Below are 20,837 nucleotides of genomic sequence, written 5' to 3' on the forward strand. Positions count from 1 at the left end.
TGTGTGTGTGTGTTACACGGTCAGGCTTGGTGGCAAGCACCTTTACCTGCTGTTCCATCTCACTGACCCTGAAAAGTTTCCTCTGACATAGCAGGCCTGTCTTTGTTTCTTGTTTCTGCTTCCCTTGGTTTTTCTGCCCATAAAGCCACCTCCTCTGTACAACTCAGATTCCTAAACTACTAATAAAAAACAATCGGGTTTTTAAGCTCAGTTTGCTGACTTTCAGCTCTGTGATGGTGATTGAAACCCACAAAGAATGTGATTCTTCTTGAAGTCTCGAGGCCTGTGCTGAAACAGCCTCTTTCTGCAATATTCTGTGTATCCCACCTAGCACAGATCTCCCCCACAAATTCTTCTTTTCTCTCTCCTTCTCCTAGAGCATTCCTTCTAGCCCTGGCTGCCTCAAGGCCCAGGGAGTGAAGTGCATGCATACTAAATACTGTGACACACTGAGAGAGCAGTGTAACAAGCACACCGACAGGTCCTCCAGGAGGGCGCAGATCACCCTGATCTCTGCACCTCACACTAGGCTGAGGTGTACTTAGCCACTGAGCACTTAGGGTACTCAGTGCGTAACCTTGCCATAACCTGCCAGTGTTGGGCAGGGCAGAAAACACCAAATAGATGCCTAAGACTTGAGGGAAGTGGCCCAGTAATAAGAAAGGGGGTGTCAGTTGCCGTTTTTGTCCTTTTGACAGTGTCCTTTACCTTACAGAAACTGAAATTTTATGAGGTCCCATTTGTCAATTCCTGATCTTAGAGCATAAGCTATTGGTGATCTGTTCTGGAACTTTTCCCCTGTGCCCATGTCCTCAAGGGTCTTCCCCAGTTTCCTTTCTATTAGTTTCAGTGTGTCTGGTTTTACATGGAGGTCCTTGATCCGCTTGGAGTTGAGCTTAGTACATGGAGATAAGAATGGATCAATTCACATTCTTCTGCATGCTGACCTCCAATTGAACCAGCACCATTTGTTGAAAAGGCTATCTTTTTCCCACTGGATGTTTTCTGCTCCTTTATCGAAGATCAAGTGACCATAGGTGTGTGGATTCATTTCTGGATCTTCAATTCTATTCCATTGGTCCACTTGCCTGTCCCTGTATCAATACCATGCAGTTTGTAACACTATTGCTCTGTAGTATTGCTTGAGGTCTGGGATACTAATTCCCTCCCAGCAGTTCTTTTACTGTTGAGAATAGTTTTAGCTATCCTGGGTTTTTTGTTATTCCAGATAAATTTGATAATTGCTTTTTCTAAGATCTTCAACAACCCTACATCCGATAGAGGGCTAATATCCAATATATACAAAGAACTCAAGAAGTTAGACCCCAGAGAACCAAATAACCCTATTAAAAAATGGGGTACAGACCTAAACAAAGAATTTTCACCTGAAGAAATTCGGATGGCCGAGAAGCACCTTAAGAAATGCTCAACATCATTAGTTATTAGGGAAATGCAAATCAAAACAACCCTGAGATTTCACCTCACACCAGTCAGAATGGCTAAGGTTAAAAACTCAGGAGACAGCAGGTGTTGGCGAGGATGTGGAGAAAGAGGAACACTTCTTCACTGCTGGTGGGATTGTAAGATTGTACAACCACTATGGAAATCAGTCTGGCAGTTCCTAAGAAAACTGGACATGACACTTCCGGAGGACCCTGCTATACCTCTCCTGGGCATATACACAGAGAATTCCCCAGCATTCAATAAGGACACATGCTCCACTATGTTCATAGCAGCCTTATTTATAATAGCCAGAAGCTGGAAAGAACCCAGATATCCCTCAATGGAGGAATGGATACAGAAAATGTGGTATATATACACAGTGGAGTACTATTCAGCAATTAAAAACAATGAATTCATTAATTTTTTAGGCAAATGGTTGGAACTGGAAAATATCATCCTAAGTGAGGTAACGCAATCACAAAAGAATACATATGGAATGCAATCATTGATAAGTGGATATTAATTAGCCCTGAAACTCTGAATACTGAAGATACAATTAGCATATCAAATGATTCCCATGAAGAAGGAAGAAGAGGGCCCTAATTCTGGAAAGGCTTGATCCAGCATTGTAGGGGAGTACCAGGACAGAGAAAAGGGAGGGGGAAAGATAGGAGAATGGATGGAGAGAAGAGGACTTATGGGACATATGGGGGGGGGGGGGGACTGGGAAAGGGGAAAGCTTTTGGATTGTAAACAAAGAATATTGAAAATAAAAACATATATAAAAAATAAAAAAAGAAAGGGGGTGTCTGAAGAACAGAGAGTGGCAGTTTAGGGATGTGGCTCAGCCATGGGTTCAATCCCCAGTGCAAAAAAAAAAAAAAAAAAACCTGACTTTATTTTATAAGTTGGAACTTTCAAGTGAAACGATGTTTGGTGATTATCGCTATTGTATTATATAAACTACAAAAAAAAAAAAGCAAATCAGCTGTAATAGTATTCACATAATTACATAAAATGTAAACTAGGGGCAAGATTATAATTTTTGTTTTTATTATTTTGGTTTGGGATCTTGTTTTTTGTTTATTCATTCCTTTATTTGTTTGACACTTGAGAGGAATGTCTCTCTATTCTCTGACTGTCCTGAAACTCACTTTGTAAACCAGGTTGGCCTCAAACTCAGAAATTCTCTGTCTTTCTCTCTCTCTCTCTCTCTGTCTCTCTCTCTCTCTGTCTCTGTCTCTCTCTCTCTCTCTCTCTCTCTCTCTCTCTCTGTCTCTCTTTCTGCCCCTCTCCTCTGCCTCTCTGCCTCTCTGCCTCTGCCTCTGCCTCTGCCTCTGCCTCATGCTGGGATTAAAGACCTGTGACACCATACCCGGCATAATTTTCTTTTTAGAAAACCAAATGTTCCTTAGGCATGAATGCAGCCTTTTACACAGGATGGCATCCTCTGTGTTATTCCTTTTTCTAGTCAGGTGACTGTATTCTCATTCACACTTAGCTGTTTTCAAATTCTAAGATGCTGTGCCCAGCTGAGCAGCCCTCAGGCACATGTATAAATTTTAAAATATAATAATCACAACAGTCACAAAACCCTGGGTGAAAAAAAACCAGAGCTCTTCAAAGCTGTGGGGGACAGGAGGACAGGAGAATGGGAAGGCACAGCCTGGGAATAACATCTTTGGGGGCAAAGTGTGTGCACAGAGGCAGAAGGCCATGAAGACATTGGAGGGACAGGACATCAGCCAGGCGCTGTGGTCAGAAGATGGCTCAGTGTGGCTGGGACAACATATGGTGGAAACACAGAGCCTTCAGACACAGTGCTGAGTGCATACCCTGCCCCTCTCCTTTCTTCCTGAAGAACTATAAATAAGCCCCACAGATCCTGGGTTTAAAATATGGGAAATGCCTCCATATGCGTGTATCTGTGTGTGTGTGTGTGTGTGTGTGTGTGTGTGTGTGTGTGTGTACACGTGTCACACTCATGTACACACATATGCGCCAAGAGTCAACTCTGGGTATTATCCCTTGGGGCCTGCTTATTGAAAATGGGTCTCTTGCTAGACTCCAGGCTTGCCAAGTGGGCGAGGCTGACTAGCCAATAAACCCCAGAGGTCTGCCTCTCTCCACCTCCCTAACACTGAAATTCTAAGTGTGCCAGCTTCTTACAAGAGTTCATAGGCTCTATCTCAGGTCCTGATGTTTGCATGCACAGCAAGCACTTTTGCCAAACGAACTGTCTCCCAAGCCCCTGACTTTTGGTTATTTAGTTTTGCATATCGGTTGATTGAGTATGTTTATCCAGAACAGTTGGCTAGATGCCAATAGCATAAACCTTCAATATGTGGAGTTGAGAGCGTCCTTAAGCCAAATAGGTAAGCTGAAGCCAAGGCGTAAAGACCATCTCTCGTTTACAACAGGAAAGTTAAAATCCCAGGGTCACTGCTTAAAACGCAAGGGAGTAGAAGGTCACATATACAATCTATCAGCCCTATCCTTCAGGCCACTACACTGTGGCATAAACCAATATTCTGCAGGAGGGACATCCTAGAGACCCTAGGATGAAGACTGTTCATCCTCCTGGTCCATGGGTACAAGGTCCTTGTCTAAAAGGAGGGGGCTAGAATGAGGGGTATCCCCACCCCACCAGCCTTGTCCTCTCCACCTGCATAGAACAGAAAACTTATACCTGTGTGGCTGTAACATGCCTAGCGGATGTTCTCTATCTGTTCCCCAAAGCCACTTTCTACCTCCCCAGTGTCATCTCTTCAGAAGCACAAAGGGACTTCCCACCACAATCACAGACCGCTCTAAGAAAGACTACAACCTCAGCGGTAGGTCACTGGACTCACTGGATTCTGGGGTTTCAGGGACACACCTGCAACTCCCTAGACGCATGCCATTACCCTAACCTCAGACCGGACATGAGAGCTCCAGTTCTCAACTTTCACCAGTGCCTCCATGACTCATCCTCTCGCCTGCCTCCTCCCTCGCACTGCTAACCTCACTTTGCTCCCATCTTACCATTAAAACTGAAAAGCCAATGTCTAGAGAATGGGATCACAGGGTCACGGAGTCACGGGGTCACAAGGTCACGGGATCAGTACTTTTCCAAAACCCGACAGCTGCCTGGGGTCACTGTTCTTGAGCATTCGGCAAAGCCCCTCCTCCTTGCAGACTCCTCCCACTGCTAGCATTCAATGAGATAATGCAGGTAGGAAAACCCAGTTGGTTGTTTCCTCCTCTGGTCTTTCTTCCTGCTGCCGAAAACCTTCCACAGTCCTGAGATCTTACATACCTCAGGATCTAACCTTCCACAGTCCTGAGATCTTACATACCTCAGAATCTAACCTTCCACAGTCCTGAGATCTTACATACCTCAGGATCTTCCCCATCTCAAAGCCCCAAGCACGGATGGTTAATTTCTACCATGAAGCTCCCCAGTACCTCGGGCTTGTGTAGACGACCTGATTCTGATGCTGACCCCCGCCCCGTGTACACCCCCAGCTCGAGCTTGCCCCGCACCTAATCCTTCAAGTTCCTCATGGCTCTGTCTCCCTCCTCACTGTTACCTCCTTGTCAGCGGCCTTCAACACCCCTGCTTAACTTTGCAATAGGCTCCTCTGAAAACCTCATCTGTTCCCAATTGCTCCTGGAAGGAGCTGTTGAAAGAGACACGAATGTGTGATTCATACTCTAAACGTTGGAAGTCCAGAGGAAATGGTTCAGTCAGTAAAAGGCAACTCTGCCAAGCATAAAGACCTGACATTTGATTGCTAGCACCCATGTAGAAATTCTTCCCTGTGGATGTGAAAAAGCAGCTATCCCGGGGTCCTACTTCCATGGAGTCTCTCCCCCATCTGCCTTCCCTGCCCTCATTGACTTCACCCAAGGCTTCTGCGCAGTCTCTTCCATCACCTGCCTTCCCCACCATGATGGGCTAATCCTTCTGCTAATCCTAATGCTTCTAAACCTCTCCCATCATCTGCCTTCCCTGCCTTAATAGACTGGACTTAATGTTTCCACTGAGTCTCTCCCATCACCTCCCTTCCCTTCCATTATGGACCAAAACATGTCCTTCCTCACACAGGAGATGAGAACAGTAACAAATATGGCCCCGAATGGTCTCTCCAAACCTTCACCCGTCCTCAAAGCCCTTGCTCCGCCCTGCTTCCTTGTCTCCTTCAGCAGTGATCTCCTATAGCACTGATAAGATGACAACCTTTTCATACTTTAAACCTTCAATGTCTTCCCTCAGATTCCCGCTACAGACCAGATGGAGTTGGGAGTCTCAGAAATCCTCCTGCCTTAGCCTCTAACTGGTAAAGTTACAGATGTGAGCTACCACACCTGGCTTAGATGTGTCATTGCTAACAAGCCTGAGGAGGACCCTGTTAGTCCAGGTGGCTCTCAGGAAATGTATCCCTGCCTCGCCCAAAATGAACTTTTAGGGTTAGCACCATTTTACTCAGGTTTGAATCACCACCTCCCATGACTCTGGAAACTTGAGGGGCGTGGTCTGTGGCCTACCTAGACAAATTTCCTCCTGTAACCCTGTCATTTTTTACATCCACCAGTGACAGGAATATTAACTGGGGAGAAATATGACTTTGAAAAAAAAAGACTGAAGCCAACAAAGAACCACAAAAAAAGAGAAGGAAGAGGGACGGAGAGCAGGGGGCTGGGGATGGGAAGCCCTGTGCCCTGATGGGTGTTCCCGCCCATCCTGAGCTGAGGTAAGCTGGAACAAACCCAGGTCACAGTCTGGAGGCTGCCAATAATAGCCATGCTAGAATGAGGCACCTTCTTCCAAAGGCCAACCAGCCTCTGTCCCCTTTAATACAAGGTCCCTGGTCTGGGAATGTCTCTTTGGTGGAGAATGTCTCTTTAGTGGAGAATGTCTCTTTGGTGGAGAATGGGCCCTAGTGTTTTCAAGGACCTGGTTTTAGTCTCCAGGATCAAAAAAAATCACAAAATTAAAATACTGTGTTCTGCATGGGACTTGAATAACTAAGAACATTGGCATCTACTGTTATGAACAGCAGACACTTGTTGGACATCTAAAATTCCTTGGCGGAGGGGTAAAATCTAAACCCATGAAAAAACTAGACTTTGAAATCAAGACTACAAACTCAGCAAGGTCGCAATATAAGGTGACTATATACAGTAAATCTTACAGGAGTCAAATGTGTCTGGGCCACTTCCCTTCCTGCTCCCCTGAAGTGCCACCTACAATCTTTGTAATCCCCACTGCTTGTTCACTCGTGTGGGTTTCTCCTCTGCTGGTGTATACTCTTCTGGAACGGGGACCTTGGTGTTATTTCGCCACACAGCCAAGTACCTGGTACTAACAGGAGTAAATAAATATTTAATGGATTTAACAATGACTGTGGAATGTGAGGCAAGATTTTAATGTAGGGCAAGACTTAGATAAGAACAGAGCAGAAGGCTGGATTTTCCAAGCATACCCAAGGACTTCAACCAGGTGACCGAAAGCAGCAGGAAACATAAAGTCATAGATTTCAGCATAATAATTTTCTGCTGCATCACCATTAGCCTAGTGCCACGTCTCCAAGGCTGGTCTTCATGAGCGCACTTACGAAATAATAATGGCAACAATAATATTTATTTTCCTGTGTATGAGTGTTTGGCCAGCATGTATGTACACACAGCACATGCTTGCCCTATACCCCTAGAGGTCAGAAGAGAAGGTTAGTTTCCCCTGTAACTAGAGTTGCACGGTGGTTGTGAGTCACTGCATGGCTGCTAGAGCTGAAGCCAGGTCCTTGGCTAACGTCACAAGCACTCTTAACCACTGAGTCATCTCTCCACCCTCAGGAGTCCTGGCCTGTGTTAAACCCTTAAACCCTGGCTACTTTAATCTCAAAATCATTTCCTCAGTCAGTGAAGCTCAGTTTCTAGATGACCCATGTCCACACAGACAAAGACTCATTTAAAACTACAGTTTTTGTATTGTCTTCATTTTTACCAAATACCAGTGTGCATGCATGAGAGGATATTTTGTGGAAGTTGGTTTTCTCCTCTCATCGGATGAGTTCCCAGAATTGACTCCTCAGACTAGCCTCAGGTTCTTGACCCACTGAGCCATCTCTCTGGACCCCATAATACAGTTTTCAGCCAACATAGGCACACTGTGGAAACCCTAAGACATCCTCAGTTCATCTGAATATACTTCATGTGGATTGAAGTGTCTCTCCTTAAATAAGAGTTTTACATTTATCAGCCTCAGGATCTTGTAAGGCTAGCCAAGTCCCCAGAGGAAAAAGCTGTAGACTTCCGTCAGAGACATAACTGCACACAGCATTCCTATTTCACATTGCCCAGAGGAATAGGTGCACAGGCACAGTGTGAGACGCAATAAAGAGCCTCTCACAAGCCAGGACACAGAGCATAGTCCAGGGGGTGGTGGATAAGAAACTTTTTTAAAGACTTATTTTCTTTTGATTAATGTGTGTGTATCTGTAAATGTAGGTATGTGGATCTGTATGTGGATTCATGCAGACTCACGCATGTGAGTGACCATGGAGGAGAGGGCATGGGACACTCTGGAGCTGGAGTTAGTGAGCTGCCTGATAAAGGTGAAGGAAACCAAAGTCGGCTTCTCTGGAAGAGCAGCAAGCACTGCTCTGCTATCTCTCCAAGCCCAGTAATGAAGTCCTTGATGCAGAATCCCAGACACTGAGGGCAAACGCAGAAATGCAATTTCCTACAAGTTACAAACAGTAACATGAAATTTTTTTATTTAATTTTTTACATATTCTCTTTACATTCCTGTCCCTGTCCGCCCCCCATTCCGGTCAACCCTTCCCACAAACCTTCCTCTCTCCCATTCCCCTCCTCCTCTGAGTGGGGTTCCTCCTGGGTATTCTCCCCCACCCTGGCACTTCAAGTCTCTGTGAGGCTAGGCACTTCCTCTCCCACTGAGGCCAGAAAAGGTAGCCCAGCTAGAAGAGTGTATTCCATGAACAGGCAACAGCTTTTGGGGACAGTCCCTATTCCAGTTGGGAACATGAAATTTTAAGGCTTTGGGGAAAGGCTTCAAAGACAACCCTACTGCTACAGTTTGCCCCCAAATCATACTATTGATGACTTGGGATTTTTTTCCCAGGCTGAAAACAAGTGATTTGGGGCATCATATGATTAACATTTCTATCAAGTTGCTCAAACTCACTCAGTTGATCAGGCAGACCCAGGATCTCAGAGACACCAAGTGTTCCTTATGATTCTCCATCCATTTCACGATAATTTGAGTTCATTTATGGAATGAACTAAAATCCATTGTGTCTGGAGTACTCTTTTCTTCCTTTTCTTTTCTTTTCTTTTCTTTTCTTTCTTCCTTTCTTCCTTTCTTTTTAAGTTGTTGGTTTTTGAAGACAGGGTTTCTCTGTGTAGCCCTGGCTGTCCTGGAACTCTCTCTGTAGACCAGGCTGGCCTCAAACTCAGAAATACACCTGCCTCTGCCTCCCAAGTGCTGGGATTAAAGGCATGCGCCACCACTGCCTACTTCTTTTTCATAAATTAAAACCAGGGCTACTTTGGGGGCTGGAGAGATGGCTCAGAGGTTAAAAGCAAAGTCAACTCTTTCAGAGGACCCAGTTCCGCTCCCAGCACCCACATACAGCACCTCACTGATGCTTGGAGCTCCAGTTTCAGGGGATCCAAGACGCTCTTCTGAGCTTGGTGGGCACGTGCACTCATGTACACATACCCACACATGGACACACACATACACACACACAACACACACACACAACACACACAACACACACACACACACACACACACACACTGTAAAGTAATAAGTCTCTTCTAAAAACCAGGGTAACTTTTACAAAAACTCTGGAGCTTGGGAACAGAGGTGGATGCAGTTCAGAGGCTTAATGACAAACACAGGGGCACCCCCAGCTCAACTTGCCCTTCACCAATCCATTTCTTTCTGTCCATGGCAAGGTGAAGGGGGAAGGGGGGAAGGAGGGAGGGGGGAGGGGTGAAGAAGGGAGGGGTAGAGGAGGGAGGGGGAGGAGAGGGGAGGGGGGACAGCCCACTCTGTAAAATAGATTGTTGTAATATTTTCTATTATTGTACAATAGATTATTATGCAAAAGAAAATGAAATTACTATAGGTTCTAGTAGTAATTAGAGAGGTCAGTGCAAAATGAACTTATCCTATGGAAATTCAACAACAAATACATTTAGTTTCTGAATGAAAGAATTCAGCCCCATAGGAGGAACAACAATATGAATCAACCAGTACCCCCAGAACTCCTAGGGACTAAACCACCAACCAAAGAGTACACTTGGAGGGATCCATGGCTCCAGATACATATGTAGCAGAGGATGGCCTTATTGGACAGCAAAGGGAGGAGAGGCCCCTGATCCTGAGAAGGCTCGATGCCCAAGTAAGTATAGGGGAATGCCAGGACAGGGACGGGGGAGTGGGTGGGTTGGTGAGCAGGGAGAGGGAGGGATGGGATAGGTGTTTTCGGAGGGGAAACAGGAAAGGGGATAACATTTGAAATGTAAATAAAGAAAATATCTAATAAAAAGTAAAGCATTCGCTCTTATGCCTGCCCCCGCCTGCACTCCTGACCTTGACTACAAAGTGAAGAGTAATTGACTTTAATATCTGATACTTCTACCAAGTTCCTGATTCTCCAGGCGAGGTTTTGCACCTGATGAGAAGGCAATGGTCAGAACCTGAGAGTTGGGATGAGGGCGACCCAGTGAGTAATGAAGCCAGCCAGGGCCAACTTCCTCATCGTTGAAGGAATGCAAACAGAAGAGGCCCAGGTACAGGTCATGAAAAGTACGAAAAGAAAGAATGGAAGGAGGGACAGACAGACAAATGGACAGAAGGAAATACAGAAACATCAATAGGAAGACCGGAAATTTTTGTTTTGATTTGCATTTTTGACCAGGGTTTTAGTATGAACCCAGCCTGACTTGGTACCCTCCACGTGACCTAGGCAGGTCTGCAACTTGAAGCAATCTTCCTGCCTGCTTCTCTGGTCCTAGAAATACAAGCACTCACCTCGATACCCAGCAAAAGCAAAGCAAGGGAAAGTGGACTGGGGAAACTCAGCGGAAACAGATTAGTAAGGAGACCAGTGGGGCTCACTCCAACCTGTCCAGCCTGATTCCATTTAAACCATTAGACATCCTACACAGGGGACATAGCCTGAGGCACCGAAGGAAAACAGGGGCAAGACTTTGTACACCTCAGAGAGCTTTTTCTTACCCTCAGTGCTGAGGCCAGCAGCCAGACCAGACCCTCCAGGATACAACAAACTCTACCCCTGAACTGCACTCCAGCTGTCTTTGGCAGGGTTCCTTATCAGGTTACTGTGGCCAGTTTCACCTGTAATGTAGCAGGCAGTTCCTGAGCAGTTCCAAAGACTTCCCCACAGCCCCTCACCTCCCAAGATGCACCCTGCACAATCAACGTCCCACAGCAGGTAATGAATTAGGTCGGAGTAACAAAGGCCCTCTGACAAGCATCTCAACACTGTGGGAAGAGGATCATCACAAGTTCTAGCTCAGCCTAGACAAAACAAGAGACTTCAGTGCCAACCTGAACTTCAGAATGAGTGTCAAGGCAGTCTGGGCTACAGGGCCAGATGCTGTCTCAACAAACGAAACAAAAAAGTCATCAGTGTATACTATACTATATACCTACACATCTGGATAGTCAGGCGTTTTACTTTTTGTTTGGTTTTGTTTGAGCGTTGAGGCTTCTCACTCAGCACCCTAGACAGAGAAGACTGGAATAGGCAATTTCCCTGCCCCAGGCTCTGAAGAACTGGGATTAAAGGCGTGATCCACCACACCCAGCTTGATCAGATTTATTCTTAAAGTAGGACTGCCTAAATTTAAAAGTCACAAAGACTTAACTACACTGGTGGGGGACATGCTGAATTCACGAATCACACCACTTGAAGAATTCGATCACAGACCAAAACTTCAGTTCAACTTGCTAACTTGAGTGGACGGATAGTTTTTACACAGAAAAAGCAACCAACTCAGAGAAAAGAAAAAAGAAAAGAAAAAAGGAAGAAAAAGCCCTCGCACGTGTAGGATACATAGCCTTAAACTAGGCTCTGAGCGAAGACCCGGTCGCAATCCTGTCCCCAGATGGAGGGTCTGGGTAGCGGGTGGGACGCTGTTACCTGATCTAGCGGGATGCCGAGGAGCTGGCTGAGCGGGTGCAGGCAGGTGGAGCCGGTGGTACGGTAGGAGAGGCTGGCGGGCGGCCGCGCTGCCATTCTGCATCTTCAGCGTGCTCTGTCGCCCAGGAGCTGCACACTGGCCACCTTGAGGGCTCCTGAGGACCTCGCGGGAACCTGGCGCCGACTCCAGGGCGCGGACCTGGCGCTGCGGGACCCCGCGCCTGGGAGGGCAGGGCCCCCGCGTTCTGCTTCCCGCTCCGCGCCGCCCGCCGCCCATTGGCCAGAGGCCGGGGACGCCCCGGAGGAGGAGCCGGGCAGAGAGGGGCGCGGATCCCCAGGAGTCCGGCCTCGGGCGGGCGACCGGGAGACGCCCTGCCGGTTCCCCTAGCTCGCCGTCTTCCCCGGGGCGCACAGCGGGCCGATCCGGGTTCCTCCAAAGCTGTCTCACCCTCCTCCTAGGCTGCTGGGGTCCTGTGCTCGTTTCAGGCCCTGCTCCTGCTGCTACTCCGGAAGCTAGAAGAGACCTTCCAGCTAGTCAACACAGCCATTCTGCTCACAGTTTAAAGATTTATTTATTTGCAATTTAGAAGCAGGATCTCCTGTAGCCCAGACTGTCCCTAAACTCCCAAACGCTGGAATTACAGATGTGCCTAACTATAAAACTCCACTCCAATTTGTTCTTCTACTTCTTCTCTTCCTCTTCTCCTTCTTCTCCTTCCCACTCTCTCTCTCTCTCTCTCTCTCTCTCTCTCTCTCTCTCTCTCTCTCTCTCTCTCTCTCTCTCTCTCTCCCTCTCTCCCCACCTTTCTCTCCATGTTTGTATGTATTTGTGATTGGCTACCACTGGAGATTGGAAGAGACCATGGAGTTACAGGTGGTTGTAAGCCACCATGTGGGTGCTGGGAATAGAACTCAGGTCCTCTGCAGCAAGGGAAATTGCTCTCGGGCCCTGAACCATCTCTCCAGCACCCAAGGTTGTCTTTCTTCACCTTCTCTGGTCAAGCCACAGTCTCCAGCATCCTGATCCACTATCCCTGTTTCCGGGAAGCAGATACTGCAGACAGCTAGCTTCTGTGACTTGTCTCATTTTGATCTGGACTGTTTCTCTCCAGTAAGCTCTGTTTACTGTTTACTATGCACACGGTGACAGATCTTTCACTTGCTGTAACAGTTCTGTATCACTATTTCTTGGGAAATCCTTTTCAACTCACTAATAGACATTTTAAAACATCAGAGAGACCCTTCCAGCATCTAGCCCAGTGTCAAAGTAACTGTTCACATTGGAAGTTTGAGAAACACCCAGAGACCTACTGAAGATAAAAGAAATCAGAAACCTAGAAATCTCTCTGTACACATACACCTTTTAAAATGTTTATGTTTTGTGGTGTGTGTGTGTGTGTGTGTGTGTGTGTGTTCCAGGCAGTAGTGAGCAGTTCATCATGGGTGCTGGCCTCTGAAGTCCAGTCCTCTAAGAGAGCTGGAAACATTCTTAACCACCCTTAACCACTGAGCCATCTTGCCAGCCCCTGCAGCCCTTTTCTTAGGCCGTGAAGTGACTGGAAATCAAAGCCTTTCTGTAGGAGTGGGAAGGGAGCTAGAAGATCCACACTGAGGTTAAAGCAGTTTCTCAGCATCTTTACAAGATGGTGATGACAATGAACTGGAGATATTGCCATCTGCCTGTGAGTTTGCAGGCTCTCTACTGTGCCATTCATGCAGCCAGTGAAAGACTATGGAGTAAACCAGTGCTTGTCCTCTGCAGAGATGTGAGCAGAAAGAACACTGGGACACGGACACAAGAAGAATGACCCCTGTGTGCGATGACACCGCTGACCTCCTACCTCACATATGCCCTCCACCTCCAGTGTTCCTGCCACATCTGTGTCCCTCCAACCGCCCTGTACCAGCTTCAGGACTATGGCATCTCTGCTCCGCTTAGGAAGTTTCAGTGGCCCCCATCACCCATGGTCCACCATCATGGGGGAAGGAGTCTTCTAGCTCCCTGGAGTGAGCCTTGAAACATGAGTCCTCCATAGACTGTTCCATGCCTGCTTCCTGCCTTTGGCCCAGGAAAGCCCAAGCGGTGCTCTATGCCCACCCAGACCTGCAATGAAACAACAGAAACACTGTTGCTTTGTGAAGCAGTTTCATTGCTATAGCTCCTTTCTCCACCTACCATGGCAGTAAAATGTGCAGAGAGAGCATCAACGCTCTCAGTCTGGCATGCCACACACCTGTAGTCCTAGCAATGTGGAAGGCTGCAGCCACAGGATTGTTTGAGGCTGAAGTTGGTGACCTGCTTGAGAAATATCCTGAGACACAATTATAAAATATTAATAAACACCCTTTCCAGGAAACGCTAAATGCTAGTTGATAAAGAGGCGTTTTAGGACCACGGGGCCCTGGACTGATAGAAAGCCAAGGAAAAAGAAGCTTTGTGGACCCAAGAGAAACATCTGGAAGCTGCCAGTCAAAGATTTCCTAGCAGAAATATCCAACCAGAGATGTAGTCAGTGACTCTGGGTAGATTTTATGAATGTGGATTTAGGTTTAATCAAATTAAATGAATAACCTGTAAAACACTGAAAATAACTTCCTCCCCGAGACACAGGCTTTACTGCTGACATTTAGAAATGGCATTTCTAGAAAGCTACAGCCAACACTAAATGGGTAGGCCACAGGTTTTAGACCCATGTTCTCTGCCAAGGAATAAGGGGAAAAGTCTATACTATGCTACTCCCAAGCAGACTCATAGCACAAGCACATGCACACACGTACAATTACACACATAAGTGCACATGGATACACAAAAACACACATATATGCTGTACTGGCTGGTTTTGTGTGTCAACTTGACACAGGCTGGAGTTATCACGGAGAAAGGAGCTTCAGTTGGGGAAGTGTCTCCATGAGATCCAGCTGTGGGGCATTTTCTCAATTAGTGATCAAGTGGAGAGGTCCCCTTGTGGGTGGTACCACCTTTGGGCTGGTGCTCTTGGGTTCTATAAGAGAGCAGACTGAGCAAGCCAGGGGAAGCAAGCCAGTAAGGAACATCCCTCGATGGCTTCTGCATCGGCTCCTGCTTCCTGACCTGCTTGAGTTCCAGTCCTGACTTCCTTTTGTGATGAACAGCAATGCAGAAGTGTAAGCTGAATAAACCCTTTCCTCCCCAACTTGCTTCTTGGTCATGATGTTTGTGCAGGAATAGAAACCCTGACTAAGACATATGCACATACATGCACATAGAGAGAGACACACACAGGAATATGCTTGAAGCTAACAAGGCCTCAACCCTGGAAGGTAGCCAACCTGAAATAGTACTCATCTGAAGTGAGATGAGAGCTTAAATGTGATACTGAAATCAGATAGGGGCTACAAACATTTATTTAAAAACGAAAAGGGGGAGATGGGAGTGTACCTGCAGTCCTAGCTACTAGGAAGGATGGGAGGGTCATCCTTGAGCCCAGAAGTCTGGAGACAGCCTAGGCTATATCTCGACCTTGTCTAAAGAAAGGGAGAGAAACCCTTCAATAGGAATGGACAAAAGGAGACCATGGCTTAGTGTTCTCAAGCTAATTTTTTCCATAAACAAGGTCAGGTAGGTTCCTTGGACTTGAAGTTGTCCTCTGGCAGGAGAGGTGGCTCAGTCGTTCAGAGCACTCGCTGTACTTCCAGAGAGCCTGAAGACCTGAGTCTGTTTCTCAGCACCCAGGTCAGAGGTTCACAACTGCCTGTCACTCCAGCTCCAAGGAACCTAACTCTTATGGCCTCCAAGGACACATGCACTTAAAATTATAAACAAACCAGCATGCTTTAAAAAAAAAGGAGGAGGAAGCGGAGAAGGTAGGGAGAGATCAACATGGAAATGAATGTTATCTACCGCAGCACATCAAGATCAAAACTAAAGGTCATGCGCAATAAGCTCTGATAAAGATTGTAGCCTGTTCAGGAAAGGAATATGCTACTGTTGTTGGAGGGACCACACCAGTGGAGCCCCCTATAATCCCAGCACCCAGTAGGCTAAGGTAGAAGAGGATCCTGAGTTCTGGGCCATGTGGAGCTACATAGCAAGTCCCACTGTCTTCCTCCTATCTACCGTCTCCCCAGCCCTCCCCCATACACATACGGAAATAACATTAATAGAGCACTTGTCCTACCGAGCCTAAGTAATCAAAGAACAACAGAGTTTAAGGCCAACTTCTAAGTCTTCAAAGATACAAACCCCTAAGAGGACAGTGAAAACTATCTACGTACCCTGTGTCAAGCAAAACTTGCCTCTTAAAAAGTCTACACAATGGTAACACCGCATCACAGAACACTAGCATTTGTATGGTTTTTCAGCTTTTTGGTTTTGGTTTTAGGGTTTTTTGGTTGTTGTTGTTTTGTTTTTGATGGTTACACTTCTATTACTATGTCATCTCTGTTTTTGTTGTTAAGAATACCAAGCTACTGTGACTCGTAGATGTCTCCAGGCTTCTTCAGCTAGTACATGGCAAAGATGTAAATGAAGTCCATAATCCCAGTTCTACTTTTAATTATCCAGAGATCTTTTTATTATGCTAGGAGTCCACCTTCAGGAAAAAGCAGAAACTGTTTGCCTGTAATGCTAAACTGGAGGCTAAACCTGGGAGACCTGATCTGGAGAGAGTGGAGACCACCCTCACTCACACAGAGAGCATCGTCTTTGGGCTTTGAGTGGTTTCAACAGTACCCACAAAGCTATGAGGAACTTAAATTTTGCAATCTGGGCTCCAGTTTCTTCATGTTTTAGCTCAACTGTGTTTAGTTGTGTGTTTAGACTTCACCTTATTGTCTATTGGCCAAGCATGGTTTTCCAGGCTGGAGATCAAAGGGACACCATTTTTTCTGTTTTCACATGTTCAAAAAGTGAAGAAGCTATTAAGACCAAAGAACTGCTCAATGTACTACTATCACACCTACCACATTTTTTTCTCCTTAAGGATACTTTATACATGTAGGCATTTGTGATATATCAATACCAGTTATCTCAGTGAGCTATCCTCTGACACCCAGAAGATACTAATAAATACAAAGACAGCAGAATCTATAATAAGGTCAAGAAACTCAGTCAGAAGAAATGGCAAAGTAAAAGCCAAATGCAGAGAGCAAGCCTGATTAAAAAGAAAAGAAGAAAACAATAAAAAAACACTTTTAATTAGAATACCCAGAACTATGGTTTAAAATATGATTTTGTGTGTCTGAGTAGTCATTACTTGAGGCCAAATGTACTGTTGAAGGCAGATAATGAAATCCCTCCATCCTGAAGGAAGGCGACTCACCCCTTTCCCCTAGCTTGGTGACTTTGTGCCATCCATATGCCTTTGCCCAGTGTGGTGGCATAGATCTGCAGTGCCAGCACTGGGGAAGGTACAGCAGGAAAATTTAAATACAAGGCCAGCCTGGGCTACATAGAGAAATGCTATCTGAAAAAGGAGGAGGAGAGGGAAGAAAAGAGAAGGGAAGAGAAAGAGAAGGAGAAGGAAGGGGAGGGAAGGGGAGGGGAGAGGGGAGGGGAGGGAAGAAGGGAAAGAGAGCTGAGGGTATATTGATAAAGTGCTTACCTTGCGAACCCAAGGACCTGAGTTCCCAGAACCCACAGAAAATAAGCTGGGCTGCTTGCAATGCCACCACTGGGGAAGCAGAGGCAGGGAGATCCCTGGAACTCACTGGCCAGCCAGCCAAGCCCACCCGGTGAGCTCCACCTTGTCTCAAAAAGAGTAAAGGGAAGCCGCACCTGAGAAACAACACTTGAGGGTGTTCTCTGGTTTCCATATGCTCTAATACACACACAAACACACACACACACACCTAAGAGGAAGACCTATCATGTCTGGGATGGGAAGCGAAGGACAGGTTATATAAGATAACATGCCAAGGGGTAATTGTTCATTATTAACCCTGTTTAGTTGGTGCTCACCCTTGGTGAACATTTTTAAAAATGTAATTGTGTATGGATGTCTTACCTATATGTGTATCTATGTACCACATGCATACCTGGTGCCTGCAAGATCAGAAGAGGGCACTGTGCTCCCCGAAAATGAAGTTACAGGTAGGTGGTTGTGAGCTACCATGTGGTTGCTGGGAATCAAACCCAGGTCCTCTGGAAGAGCAGTCTGTGCTCTTAACCACTGAACCATTTTACCAGCTCTTGGAATTAACCTCTCTTATTTTTAGTCTTTGAGGGAAGACATATTTCTCATTCTTTCTCATACTTAAATAGAGCTAGTGACCATAACTGAGTTATCGTTACCAAGCTGGTTCCTGCTGTGAATAAAAACACAGCCTTCAGTCCAGGAAGGCTTGGCAACCAGTGACATATTAAGTTTCTTCTTGCACTAACTGGACCAAAGAGGTCATTACTCTCAACAGCACCTCTGTACTCTGTTGTCACCTCTGCATTCTGTTGTCACCTCTGCTCTCTGTCATCACCTCTGCTCTCTGTTGTCTTCATCAGAGCCTCATCAGACAGTTTCCCTCAACCTTCAGTTGTCATTACCTGCCTGCTCCTTTGGGTCTGGAGAACACTACAGATTACCACAGAGTTGCAAGCATTGGTAGAACACACAGTGGGTTATTGGAGAAAGTGTTCCGTCTCAGCAATAACCACACCTTGTTCTGTGTCACATACCCTGCTGCTTTGATGGGGTCCCAGATACTTTTTATTATAAAATAAAATCCTGTGAATAATAAAATGTGATTACAGGTAATGCTTCAGAGTCTAGAGATAGAAACAGCCAAAATCTGAGGTAGGCTATGGGGAAGGGTTGGTGGGTTGCTTGTTTTGTTTTTACTGGTTTTGAGGGGGTATTGTTGTTGGGTTTGTTTTTGTTGTTGTTGTTGTTTAAAGGAAGGGTTCACACAGGTCTGGCTATATGTCCCAGGCTGACAATAAACTATTTATAATCCCCCTGCATCAGACTTCCAAGGTATAATGATTACAAGTATGAACTTACTCATGGCTTATGTTCAGATTCAAGAAGCATCTAGATCTCACTAACACCCCTGAATCTTTTGGGGATCTTAAGATCTTTGGACCTGACACACCCCATCCTTACTATCTTCCCACCCCTCCAGGGGTGTTGGTGGTGAAAACCACTGTTGTCTTCAGCACCACAGAGCTCTGTAGAATAAGCCCTTCAAACTCAGACTGTGTTCTTAGGAGGTATTCAGAATCACCCTTGACTCTGATTTTATTCTGTTCTTCGTTCCCTGCTCAGCAACCTCATGCCCCAGAGCCAATGTTAGGACCAAGCATAGCAGTGTTATGGTACCAATCAATGGATGCTTCCTGGAAATCGACACAGCCAACTAGATTCATGACTGTCTCCTCTATTGTTCACTAAAATCCTCATGACCTAACTCATTGTTCCTAGCCTGTATGTGGTCAGTCAGCACATTAGAGTGGCCAGCATAGACACTGCATGTTTAGGGAACCCTCATGTCTATAGGACTGGCATTCATACACCCCAACCCCTGGCTCTTTTAATGTATACATAATGTACCCATATCTTAACCTGGAGTTTTATTTTGGATTTTTCAGTCATTAAAACATCAGCCAATATTATGACTATCTAGCTTTGCCTCTTATTGCTGGTTTCAGTAGTTGCTTTATTTGGTTCTGTTTGCAACAGGGTCTCACTATATGACCCAGACTGGCCTTTAGATCTCCATCCTCCTGCCTTCACCTTCCAAGTGTTGGGAGTATAAGCACACACCATGGGGGGGGAGGGGCACCAGGGACACTTGTTGTGTCTGTTTCCAAGAAGAGCCTTCAAGATTATCCGACCACAGCTCTGTCTGCATGACTCTCTTCCTGCTGCATATCCCACATATCACTTAGAGAAGCATGCCTTCTTTCATGAACACTGATTCTCTATTTATAAAATACTTATTTTAAGAGGCTATGGTTTGTTTTGTGAGTTGGTTGACTGCTTGGTTTGGTTTGGTTTTGAAGCTAGGTCTTATGGTGTAGCACTATCTAACCTGGAACCCACTGTATAGATCAGGCCAGCCTCCAACTCAGAGTTGCCTTTCTCCGTGTGCCTAGTAATGGGATTAAAGGCTTGAGCCACTAATCAGAGCAAAGCTGCAATTTGTAAAGCTCTGTTCTCTGAGCCACAGATACACAGGAAGCAGCCCTCATCCCACAAAATCTGTCCCCTCATGCAGTCTCCAAACGTCCAATAAACCACTCAAAACCAGTGCTACCTACTAGACTGTGACAAATACACAGAAAAAAAAGAAAAAATACAGCAGGGAAAAGGGGTTGGTGGGTTACATAGGTCAATGCAGAAACAGCCCCAACCACCAAAGGGCAAAGGATATCTCATTCTAGACCTGCGAATGAGTGATCACAGCCTATGAAAACAGACTCCAGTCAGCCCATGGACCCTGCTCTAATATGCTAAGTTTCATGAAGGTTATACAGTTTTTACAATATATGACAAGAGAAAGTCATGAATCAAAGCACTATTAGATGGCATTCTGATGGAAGCCAGTGGTCTATTAAGTTCATATGTCCCCAAAGATGTCACATGATAGTCATGAAGTTAGACAGATAGTTAGATCTGTCGTGAGTAGTACTATTCCCTGGACTATAACAGAAAGTAAGTTGAGTGTAAGCCAGTCTGTGATCCAGTTAACAATCAGCATCTAGGGTTCCCATTGTACTTCTTTGGCTGTGAAGTGAGTTCTGTGGTCCATTACAGAGTAATCCTGTATGGAATATTGAGCAGTCTGCCTTTAAGTTCCTGCTCAGATTCCTGCCGCGACTTCCTTCATTGGCAGACTGTAACAGATAGGCTAAAGTTTTTATCCCCTAAGTTGCTATGGATCAGAATGTTTTATCCTAGCCACAGAAATCAAACTATGGCAGAGTGTTAGTTAGGCAATCTTGTTAGCTGATGGAGAAGATAGGAGATCGTGTGAGAAAGAAACCTTCACAAAAGAATTCAGTCAATGACCAATCCTTAAAACCTAGAGACTGTGTCTGAAGCTGTGTCTTATATGTGACTTCTGGGGACTGAACTCAGAGCACCAGGCTTGGGTAGCAAGCTTTTTACCCACTGAATAGCCTTGCTACCTCTGAAATTAGTTATTTTTCCAATTTCTGTGACAAAATACTTGACAAGAGTCACTTGAAGAAGGAAGGGTTTGTTCTGGTTCCCAGCTTTACGTTAGAGTCCA

The 20,837-nt window shown here is 45.7% G+C and overlaps 1 protein-coding gene across 1 annotated transcript in view; it reads right to left on the reverse strand.

Annotated features, from left to right (window-relative positions):
* Nucleotides 1–11,891, reverse strand: part of Mboat1 (membrane bound O-acyltransferase domain containing 1) — a 112,807-nt gene extending 100,916 nt beyond the window's left edge. The window contains exon 1 of the mRNA XM_052157288.1: nucleotides 11,631–11,891. Coding sequence (XP_052013248.1) covers nucleotides 11,631–11,726 — 96 coding nt within the window. The 5' untranslated portion in view covers nucleotides 11,727–11,891. The remainder of the gene's footprint in view (nucleotides 1–11,630) is intronic.
* Nucleotides 11,892–20,837: the final 8,946 nt, after the last annotated feature.

Source organism: Apodemus sylvaticus, chromosome 14 (genome assembly GCF_947179515.1).
Source record: "Apodemus sylvaticus chromosome 14, mApoSyl1.1, whole genome shotgun sequence".
NCBI lineage: Eukaryota > Metazoa > Chordata > Mammalia > Rodentia > Muridae > Apodemus > Apodemus sylvaticus.